At 41.1% G+C, this 12,102-nt stretch overlaps 1 protein-coding gene across 1 annotated transcript in view; it reads right to left on the bottom strand.

Annotated features, from left to right (window-relative positions):
- The window catches only part of RGS6 (regulator of G protein signaling 6), a 171,323-nt gene that overhangs the window by 86,519 nt on the left and 72,702 nt on the right, over nt 1-12,102 (bottom strand). Inside the window, exons 5-9 of the mRNA XM_045015021.1 lie at nt 12,033-12,097; nt 7,386-7,462; nt 3,145-3,226; nt 2,458-2,532; nt 718-816 (exon numbers count right to left, since the gene is read on the bottom strand). Coding sequence (XP_044870956.1) covers nt 718-816; nt 2,458-2,532; nt 3,145-3,226; nt 7,386-7,462; nt 12,033-12,097 — 398 coding nt within the window. The remainder of the gene's footprint in view (nt 1-717; nt 817-2,457; nt 2,533-3,144; nt 3,227-7,385; nt 7,463-12,032; nt 12,098-12,102) is intronic.

Here is a 12,102-nt window from a genome sequence, read left to right on the forward strand (position 1 = left end):
CACTGAATGAGCAGAACCTTCAGCTGCTTTGGATAATCCTCCTCCCTTATCAATACCGCCCACTTTTTGAGTATCCCTGGTGACCTGAAGGAGAGGCAAAACTATGGCTAGAGACAGTACAACACACACAAAATTCTTTATAAATTTGGTTTAGTTTTTGGCTGCGGGTTGCTTGCAAACCCATCCTGATTTTTGTTGAATGCATTCATTCTTTGCAAGTATTTGCCAAATATTCTGGAACATAATTTTCAGACCGTGGGTTGTTCACAAACTGTTTGTGTTGCCTATTTGCTATTCGTGGCATGTTGTTGGTCACCAAAGTCACATGGCATTGCATGTGCTCCCTGACTGGATGACTGAAACATTTTTGAAAGGTATAATTACTTAAAATAAACCTGCACAGAAAAATTTGTAACATTTTATGGGAAATGCTGTCTGTGGGCATGTAAGGTGAGTGGAATTTTGGGCTGTTAATTTGAAAAAAGAATATGGCATGTAGCATTCATCTCAATGTATCTGCATGTCCCCTTTCATACTTAGCTTTTAATACATTCTACTTTGTTCAAAGCATGCCAACATCACCTTACATTTCCGTTGTTTTGCACCAGGAAACAAGCATTTTTCTGGCTTTATTGATATTTCAATACAAATATAAACATCTTTTTGAAAATAATGTACTCAGTTCTTGGAGGAGTTGTTCTAAGATGGTCTACTTACTTTTTTTCGGAAGTCCTCTTTTGTAGTTTTTCGTATGGGTTGGGACGGCATATGTACAGGGCTTTGGGATTGAGCATCTTCTGTAACCCCATATACTGACTGAAACAAATAACACGAAAAATTACAGAGCTTTATTGTTGCACATGTAAAGAAAATCTGTGCATGAAAACAGTCAAGTAAGGAGCCAGCAACTGTCTACTGTTGCCTTTTCAAAGATCAATAACTCATAAATCTGGAACAAAGTTAATACATGAGGTTGTATATACAAATACCTGAGTGGTGAATAGCTGTAGCTGTGTTAATTGAAAATTGTGATTTCTCTCTGACGAGCCCAACTGAGAACAAATACAAATCTCGGCCTGATAATCAGAGGTACATGAGAGGGTTTGTCTTCTGATTCCCTACCTTAGGGTATGACTACAATTGCAGCCGTACAGTGCTGCTGTGGGAGCGCTCCCGCAGCAGCGCTTTGAAGTGCTAGTGTGGTCGCGGCGCCAGCGCTGGGAGAGAGCTCTCCCAGCGCTGCCGGTACTCCACCTCCCCGTGGGGATTAGCTGGGGCAGTGTTTACACTGGTGCTTTGCAGCGCTGTAACTTGCTGCGCTCAGGGGTGTGTTTTTTCACACCCCTGAGCGAGAAAGTTGCAGCGCTGTAAAGCGCCAGAGTAGCCAAGGCCTTAGTATGTTAGTGGCAAAAGTGAAACTTCTACATTTTATGAAGCTCATATTTTTGATGAAGGCTTCATCTCTGTGAATTTGCATCTTTTGACACTTACTTCAAAATTTCTCAATATCTGCTTGCTTATTATAAATTACCTAATTTTCAGTCAAGCACTCTTATCTAGATATAAAATAACTGTTTTTTGCTCTACTCTACAAGTCTATTGCATTTCCACAATGAATAGAGACATTTATATTTGAGAAGTGATACTTCGGTTGTTATGCATTTTTCAGGGTACACAGGCTTCAGGGAGACTGCCTTGTGCATGAAGTTATGTATGTGTGTTTATGTTTGTAGGGATCAGTAAATGAGATGGGGGGCAGGAAAAGATAGGGGTGGAAATCCAATTCTAACTGAATTGTCTCCTAAACATGATACTAAACAACTTTAAGAGAACTTAGGGAAATAACTTTTAATCCTGAGGCTGTGATACACTGAAAAAAGGGTTAATTTGGCATCAATTTAAGTTTTCCAAAAACCTTAAAAAACAATAGCAACAACAAAACAGAAAAACACCATCAAATCACTGGTAGTGCATTTATTTGTCAGGTACTGAAGGCAATAGCAGGCATCTTTTTGTTCAATTTTTTTTATTTGACATTTGTATGAAACATTGAAAGGTTATGTCGTCATTTAATAGCCAGCATATTGATGTGTTTGGGACCATCATGCTGATATGCAACAGTTCATTTATGTTTGCCTATATTTGTTAAAATGGGAGCTCTGTAGTCACAAAATTAAAATGATGACTACCCCAGGCAAAAGAAAAAATAATCAGGTCTTAATTTGAAAAAGAGTGCTGTCTAGTGGCTACAGAACTCCCTAGGGCTGTTCTCAACTCTGCCAAGACTTGGTCTGGTACCTGTGCATTTGTAAAATGAACATAATAAACTTACTTACAAATGTGGAGGCTTAATTAATATTTGTAAATTACTTTGAAATTCTCATTTGAAAGATGCAATATACTGTTGGTGTAAAACATAGTTGTTACTGTTCTGAAAAAAAAACAACCAACCCTGACCTTTTTGACCTTCTGTGGGTTTTTCATACGTCGACACTTTCTGATGTCCATTTCTGTTGTGTTCACGCAGCCTGGCTAAGAAAGGGACATTCATAATATTACCATTGATGTTAACAATGTACATACCACCTCCTCCCACTGGAAAGCAATAATAAAAAACAGAGTTTTTATCCTTTGCTTGCAGCATAAATATTGTTACAAAAATACATAATAGGATCTTTTTCAAGATGCTTTCTTTAAGGTGTGTACTATAAATCATATTTGTTAATCAGTAACTGCACATGTTAATTAAGTTGAATCTCAGCATCCAATTCATTTGCTCATAACTTCAGCATACAATTTCAGCACACAAATTCCTTTCAGGCTGAAATTACTTGGTCTCAGCTTGAAGTTGAGTTTTTCTAGAAAACTTGAACAAAACTGGTTTAACTGCTTTTGAATTCTACTTATGAAAAGAAAAAAAGAACCTTTACCCTTATACTTTATGTTCAAATAAAAAATGATGTGCATGCACAAATCTAAAACTTTTGAAACAATTTTGTTCAAACTTGGCTTGTTCTGAAGATCTCCTAATAGACAATTGAAATGTGAAGAAAATCTGTTCAGCAGTTTTAAAGCTAACCTCTCCATGCAGTGTATCCAACATCACTAGCTTTGCTAAGGAGCGTAATTTAAAAAGAGACTTACCACTGGCCTGTGCACATCCCAAAATGCTCTTTCTTGGCTGTCCAAAATTTTCCTTTCAGTTTTATCCTTTTTTCTGTCAATTCTGGGAAAATAAAGAAATGAAACAATCCACGACTTCACTTTTCTGACTTGCTCCCAGTTTCCCCCTGGATTTTTGGACCCGATTGACAGCAATTCTAGTACTCCTGTTCTAGTCACACATTTTTCCATACAGAAATGTCAGATTGCAGATGCCAAGTGATTTGTGTGGTCATTCCACCAGCCTGATGAAAGGGATCTTTTGCTTTTACTGAGAGAACTTTTTTGTTAACATCTGCTCTGCACCTGGCAACGAATAGCTTTCCTGACACCAGATTTCCCAGTCCCAGTCAAGCGGAGCACTTAAGTTGGTGCTTAACTTTTTAAACATGTGAGGAGTCCCCCTGAAGTCTGTTTACTTAAAAGTTACGCATAAACTTAATGGCTGTCCTGTATCAGGGTCCAACAAGTCAGATAAACACATGATTTCACAAAATTGTTCCACATGGGACATACTAACAGAATTATTGCAAATTTCTCATGGTCAGATCCCCCACACCATAAATACCAGTAGCACCATCAAAACTGGCCCTTTTAAGGAATTTCAGAAGACAAGTCAGAGACTGAATGGGACAAGGAGAATGAACAATCCCCCTTAAGCATAATGTGGTCCCTTCAGAACATGTTTGAAGCATATTGATGGAAGAGTGTGGTGGAAGCCTACACTGGCACTACATATGCTCTACCTGTTTTGTTCCTTTACAGAGGATGTCTGTTTCTAAAGCTCTCAATTCAGCATCTTTACTGACACTATTTTTAAATGATAATTTAAAGTAGTAGTTGGAAGAAAACCCATCATTGTGGGGGTTATTAGTTATTTGTCTTTATCACCATCACCCCTGGTTGGAGAGGTTGTGACCAGTTGTTGATCCACAGCCAGACATATACATGGAATTATAACATCAGCTCTTGGAACATAGCATCATAAGGCTGAGACAATGACCCAGATCCTTGGCTGCAGATGAGGAGCACATAGTGCAACCTGGGAGGGCGGCATGCAAAGGCTTTGTGCTCCCCCAGTTCTGGGTCACCTAGCATAAAGTCAGAGCAGCCTTCAGGTGGCTGTCAATGGGCCGAGGGCATGGCAGCGGAGGATAAGAGACTCAGGGCTTGTCTTCACTACTGGGGAGATCGACGCTGCTGCAATTGATGCAGTGGGTGTCAGTTTAGCAGGTCTAGTGAAGACCCACTAAATCGACAGCAGAGAACTCTCCAGTTGACTCCGGTACGCCAGCTCCCCGAGAAGAGTAAGGTAAGTCGATGGGAAAGTGTCTCCCGTCAATGCAGCGCAGTAAAGACACCAGGGTAAGTCGACCTAAGCTGGAGTGGCGTAACTTAGGTCAACTTACCCCCGTAGTGAAGACAAGCCCTCAGATTCAGCCCACTTTCTTCCAGCCTAGCCCCTTATGCCAGACAAAGGTGTACGGGATTGAATAGGAGATGTTATGCCAGCTTTACAACACTCGAAGATTCCCATGCTCATAGTGGGTAATCCTCCTGTGGCTGGTTACACTGACTTTAGGGCTGCTTTGTTCTAGTAGTAAAACATAAAATGGTTGCAACACAATCCAGGATCTGGGCTTTTTTATATATACAATCTCCAAGAATGTGCAATTGATTACAATTTTTTTAAAATTAGAAATATTGAATTATGAAAATACAATATAATTAATTGCATTAAGGCCATGATTTTCAAGCATTGCAACTAAATCCACTAAGCAGGTGGCCTGATTTTCAAAACACAAAGTGACCACAGCTCTCACTGAAGTCCACATTGAATATTACTGCTCATTCAATGTTGCCCAGGGCTTTGGCATGTCCAGCCTACAGGTAAATACACCAATGGAATTCTATATGCGAGATGGGGGAGGGGAGTACAAAACTTGATATGACAAGGACTGTTTCCAGATGCTTGTAGTTTTTCAATTTAAATCTTACTCTGCAGTGCTGGAAACCTAAGCCCAAACAGCACTGGAGTAGTGTCTGAAAACCAAGAAATGAAGCCAATTAGCAACAAGAAGTGAGAGCAACCAGTTGATTTTTATTGCTCCAAGTGAATGAAATGGAGAAAAAGTAAACAAACATCATTGATAGTGAAAAGAAAACAAGACTTAAAATCCTTCCAGTTGTAATGATCTATGCTACTAGTGACAGAAGTACATAATCAAACAAAATTATGATTTTTATCTTGGCAGTGAACCTTTAAGCATCTCAAAGACTAATTATTATTGTAACTTCCAATTTTCTCATCTCATCAGAATACCAGCACTCTGAACTGAAATAATCCCTTAATTACCATGTTATTTTAAGGATAATTACCATGTTCTTAAATGGTCCATAATTACAATGTAATTACAGTGTTAATCAACGAAGTACTACAAATATAGATACACACACTTGCATATATACACATACATAATAAGAAATAGCAATCTCTTTTTATTTTGTAACATTTGTTTTGCTGTTTGATTCTGAAAGTGCAAATTCCCTCTGCTTTTTCGGTGTTTCCCAAGAATACAAAATATGCATATTCTGTATAACTAATATGTCACCTTCACCTTCCTTGTAGTTTTCACATGCGACAACTCCTTCTGCAACACGGACATGCAGACTTCTAAGCACCCCACTTTCACAAACCCAGAACCATGCACATATTGTGAAAGTAACAATGTCATGTTGCATATACTACTAAGAGACTGCACATTGTGATCATCAGTAAATAGAAGGTAAACTGAAGATTCCCAGTTCTGGGTGGAATGACAGGAGAAGGAGGGTAAAAAAAAAGTACTTGTAAAATATGAGTAAGCCTTATGGAAGTATTACATAATAGTCCACAATGATTTGGTAGCACAAGGAGGTCACTTAGTATGGATACAATAGAACTGAGTTTTCTGGGATTTGATTTATTCAGCGGGAAAAATAATTGGGGATATTTATAAAACAAATGTACTGTGTGAAGCCCAATTGCATAGCTACTGCAGAAATGGCAGCACTTTTTATCTTCAAAGTACACCTCTACCCCGATATAACGCGATCCTTGGAAGACAAAAAATCTCACCACGTTATAGGTGAGATCGTGTTATATCAAACTTGCTTTGCCCCCCCCATTTCTTGTTCCCTGGCCGCCCCCTTCAGAGACCCTCATCCCTAATCACCCCCAGGATCCCACCCCCTACCCAACCTCCCTGTCCCCTGACTGTTCCGACCCCTATCCACACACCCCGCCCCCTCACAGGCACTCACTGGCAGCGGCAGGAAGCAGAGCAGCCCGGCCCCAGTCCGTTCCACCCTGCCAGCTCCCAGCCATGGTGTTCCGCTTCCCGCTGCAGGTGAGTGCGGGGAGGCTGGGGAAAGGACGCCCCCCGTACTCACCTGTGGCGGGAAGCAGAGCGCTGCGGCTGGGAGCTGGCGGAGTGGAGCGGGCTGGGGCCGGGAGGCTCTGCTTCCGCTGCTGCTGGTGAGTGCGGGGGGGATGCCTTCCCTCAAGCCCCCTCCCCCGAGCGACACGGCTGGGGCCGGGGTGAGGGAAGCAGAGCAGGCTGCTCCCAACCCCCCGCTAATCCCCGGGCCACTCTGGGACTGAGGGGCCCCCAAAAGTGCCTTCCCACAGCTCCTGCCCCCCAGATTCTGGGGGGGAGCTCCTGACTGCCCCCGAGACCCTCTGCCCCTTATCAAACCCCTCAGCCCTGGCCTGGCCCGACACCCTTAACACGCTGCTCAGAGCAGCATGTCAGAGCTTTACCATGTTGTATGTGAACCCGCCTTATATTGGGTCATGTTATATCGGGGTAGAGGTGTACTTTACAAACATTAACTCATACACCTGCCTGGTAGGTATTATTCTTCCCACTTATACCGAGTGGGAAATTGAGGCACAAATGGCAAGAGACTTGAACAAGAGCAAGAAGCTCAGGAGTTCCTGGCTTCCAGACCTGCGCACAGATGATTAGACCCATCTTTATCCTGGCATTTTTTCCTCACGGTATGTGATCTTGTGAATTAGCCCTATGCTGTTTCCAGTGTGACAGGGACTAGAATTTGCCAAAACTAAACTCGGGATTTATTGGTAAAGGCTCTAACTGGGAAACATTGTCTTAATCCAATCCCCTTCCCCAGCAAAACTCTAAGGACTCCTCCAGTTCACTGAACTGGGAATAACTTACTTCACTTGGGCCTCTGCTTGCATAAAGATGAATTCCCACTTCCTTGCAAAAGCTCTCTGCAGTCTTGCTAGGTTTTCCTGATAAGAGAAGCAAACAAAGAAAACAATTAATCACACTAATTACAACTGAAGTTTACAAATTAAATTATTGCATCTTTTTTTTAACCTGGAAAGCTCAAAACACTGAAATTAATATTGGTAAATTGTCTCAGTAGGCAAAATATGATATGACTGTGAATGCAATGGTGTGTGTCCCCCTTTCAAGCCACCACATAGCAGAAACAGGAAGGACCAAAGCAGGAGTTGTAACAGGGTGTGAAACAGACTGCCAGAGCTCTACTAATAAAACAGTGTTGGACTTGTTTCCACGTATTCCTCAGTGTACTTTCCACTGTGAAAGTTTTTGGAACTGACAACTTCCCGTTCTGATAGCAGCTGACTGCTACCTGCATGCTTTGCTTTTGTGGGGTGGCTGGGTGGGGAAGGAGGAAGGATATTCTCTGGCCTTATTTGTTTCATAAAGGATGACCATCCCTCAGTTGTTCAGTGGATTATTAACCCTGAAGGCATTCCACAGTGCAGCATACTGAAGTCTGGGTATTGTCAGGGCAATTCATGAAAGGAAACTGATTATTTGTCAGGACAATGGAAATAACTAGAGATCGGCCCAAGCTGCTTAAGTCTGGATCCAGATCCAAACTTTGTCTAAGTCTGAGGTACAGTTTAAGTTTCTGCTCCATGACCATTACAGTGAGAGGCCTGAGCCACAAAGTTTGGAGCTGGATCTGAACTTGATCAGAATGTAAGGTGGGGTTTGGCACATGGCTCGAATTCCAAGTTTAAGCCCATTTCTAAAATTAACTTCATAACACTGACAGGTATTCTGAAGTCAAATTTAGACACACACACACACACACACAGGTATGGAGACATAGAACACTATTAGCCTGATCCTCTTCTTCTCTTCTAACTCACTCTGGGTTAAACTGTTTTAACTTTTTACTGGTTGGTAAGATATTATTGGTTCTATCACTATAGCCCATTATTGCTATAGCTCCAATTCAGGAAAGCACTTAAACACATACATACCAATCTCCTAGAACTGGAAGGGACCTTGAAAGGTCATCTAGTCCAGCCCCTGCCTTCATTAGCAGGACCAATTTTTTCCCCAGATCCCTACATGGCCTCCTCAAGGATTGAACTCACATCCCTGGATTTAGCAGGCCAATGCTCAAACCACTGAGCTATCCCTCCCCCCAACATGAACATGTTGGTTCATAAATTCACAGACTCCAAGGCCAGAAGGGACCATTAGATAATCTAGTCTGACTTCCTGTATAACAGGCCATAGAATTTTACTCATTTACCCCAGAAGTCCAAACATACATAAGTCTAAGTTCATACACATTCAGGAGACCATTTGAGCATGTGCTTAAGTCGCATTGAATTCTATGTGACTTAATCATATGCCTTAATTTAAGTACATGCTTAAGTGTCGTCCTGATTTGGGATGCTCTCCTGAATTATGGGGTCAGGAAATCAGCAGTAGCTGGTAAGGAGGCAAAAGAAAACTTAACTATGCCCACTGTATATTGGTGTAAATCAGGAGTAACTCCACTGAAGTCAATGGAATGACACCAGGTAAATCTGGTGTAACTGAGAGAAGAATCGGGCTTATATTTGGCCAACAAGGGGAAAAAAATATAAGGGCATCTGAACTTAATCTTCCAGGCCATACTATGGTTTACCAGTAGAAACATAGGGACCCTATGAATGTGCATGCAGAAGAGTTGATGCCCTTATCATCTTCCTGTCTCTAATTAAGAGGGCAAGTTTGCAATTCAGACGTGATCTCTAATCATGTAATAAATGAGAAAATGACAGAAAAATCAAGATCTAATTGTTTGCCATCATTAGAGCATTACTATTCTCAATAGATACTTGAATGTAAAAGTACTTAGTACTGTAGCTTTATTGCATGAGTGCAAGTGTGGGTGCTAATGCTGGTGCTAAACAGGCCTTTTGTTTTTTATAATGGATCGTTATAGAATTTAGTTAGTCAGGTGACTGAGTAATTATAATTTTTTAAAAATAATGAAACTGGAGATATGCAGAAGCAGCAAATCAGCAAAAGGATATACAGTGCATATGGATTTTAATATTCCACAGCTTGTCTGCTGTTCAAGGGTAGCATTACTGGGATGGAATCTGTGGCCTAAATCCACAAAGGAATTTAGGCTCCTAACTGCCATTTTAGGTGCCTAAGTCCCAAATTTAGATCCTCAAAATCACTGCCTGGTTGCTGCCTACCCCTGAAGGGACTTACATTCCCTAGTTGCCTACATTTCTGCTTGCAAAGTCCCCTAGGGCCGGAGGACTAGGAAGTTAGTAGGGAGTAAGTTAGGGTGTGAATTTAAAGTGCACTAGCTATTCTGCACTAACTCTCCATGGGGACACTCTTATTTCACACTAGAAGTTCCTTTGTAGGTTTAGCTTAGTAACTTAAAAATGGATAAGCTACACTGCACAAAAGGCACTGTTAGTGCAGAGTAAGGGTGCCCACATGGAGAGTTCATATAGAACAGCTAGTGCACTTTAAAGTCATACCCTAGCTCAGGGGTAGGCAACCTGTGGCACGACTGCCAAATGTGGCACGCAAGCTGATTTTCAGTGGCACTCACACTGCCCTGGTCCTGGCCACTGGTCTGGGGGGGCTCTGCATTTTAATTTAATTTTAAATGAAGCTTCTTAAACATTTTAAAAACCTTATTTACTTTACATACAATAGTTTAGTTACATATTATAGACTTATAGACAGAGACCTTCTAAAAACATTAAAATGTATTTACTGGCACGTGAAACCTTAAATTAGAGTGAATAAATGAAGACTCGGCACACCACTTCTGAAAGGTTGCTGATCCCTGCCCTAGCTTATTCCACGCAACTTCCCATGTAGACAAGCCCTTTATTTCTTCTGGTGGCTATGTGCAAATCTTCCCAAATTCTGACGCCACTGAGCTGCTCAGTGCTGAAGCATCAGTGAGATCCTCAATCTAGGCATCTCGCCACCTACCTCTATTGGATCAAGCTCTGTATAAAACACAGGAGGAAGAGGTGGTGCCCTTATAGCCAAGAGCCCAATGGATAGAGCACTCATCCTGAATGCAAGAAACCTGGGTTGAAATCTCAGCTTTGCCAACTGAGAACAGGGACTTGAACGCAGGTCTTCCACCTTCCAAGAGACTGCCTTAACCATTTGGCTATACAGTTCTCTGGGATGGGCCTTTTCCAATCTCTCCTGTTGAATTTTTTCCATATTTTATAAAATACACACATAGACATTGGAGTATGGACTGGAGCCTGGGTCTCCCTTGACATTGCTAGGCTAGGCTAGAGAGTTATGCTCACTCTCTCTCTGGCCCAATGAGAGATTTAGATTAGTGTTAGAGCAGAATTTAACTCAGTATACTGTCGCTAGAAAATACTGTCTACTGTTATTTCCTACTGTACATGGAAATGCAGTCCCTATGTGGATTCAGCAGCAGCATGACTCCAGTCAGGCACTGAAGGCCATATTTTGTCCTCGGTGTATTTATATACCATTCCTATTGTCATCAACAAGACTTGTGTGCAAGGATCCAATGGAGCATACATAGTCCCTTGTGTGCAAAAGCAATCAATACAGGGTTCTTTCTTTATCTCTAGTCAGTACAGGGCACATCTGTGGCATGATGGGGACAGGCTAGGCTATGAATTAGATATATTAAACAGGTCACTGCTAGGTCACATTTGCTCCCAAATTTAGATTTTATAACAACGAGGAAGGAGGGGGAAATTAGTTTTGTTTGTTTGTTTTAAAACAAAACCTAAGACCAATACAAATGATTTCATAAAATTAAAAAACATTTCTAATAGTAACAATTTTTCAAACATTCCACTGAAGTATCTGAAACTCAACCACTACTCTGTTGAGCTAGTAAAGCAGAACCTGAAAATTAGATTGACTAGCGCCTGATTATAAACAAAAGTGCAGTTGGCTAGAATGCTTTCATTGCCTACATTCAGAGTAATGCAAAAAGTGAATGACTTGTAACATAGGTTAAGGGCATTTTCACATGTCTGCTTTTTAGCCTGACAATGCCTCTTTACTAAACATAGCTAATGCCTGTATATGGAATTTGGAAAATTTAGCTCAAATTCATTTTTTTGAAAATCGTTCCTTTGAGAGTCTACAAATATGAGATATGCATCAGTGGCAATGTAATTGTCCAAGAATGCTAACCTTGTAATATATCTAAACATTTATCATCCCACTGGCTCCTGGAAAGACAAAAGCTAACCAGAAAAGCAGCCGCAGTGTAAGCTCTTGTGCAACTTGTCCCATATCTCTGAAGGAGTATGCTGTGGATACTTAAAGGTGAGGCACTAAAATGCGTATCAAGGACATCCTCGTTTAGGAGTTCGACGTTCTCTCAAGAATTAACCAATAGAATCTTTTGAAAATAAATAAAATAAAATAATAAAATAATAGTGATAATAAAATAGAGAGCTCCCTGCTAAAGGTGAATTCAAATCACTAAGAAGAAAGATTCAGTTTTTGAAGAAAGCATTGCTCCCGCCCCATGAACTGTAACATCAGTATACCTACGGCTTCATAATCCGCCAGCTCCAGCCTAGCTTTGTTCTGCATGGTCCGCTTGCAAAGATAGATGGCTAAG

Source organism: Mauremys mutica, chromosome 4 (genome assembly GCF_020497125.1).
Source record: "Mauremys mutica isolate MM-2020 ecotype Southern chromosome 4, ASM2049712v1, whole genome shotgun sequence".
Taxonomy (NCBI): Eukaryota; Metazoa; Chordata; order Testudines; family Geoemydidae; genus Mauremys; species Mauremys mutica.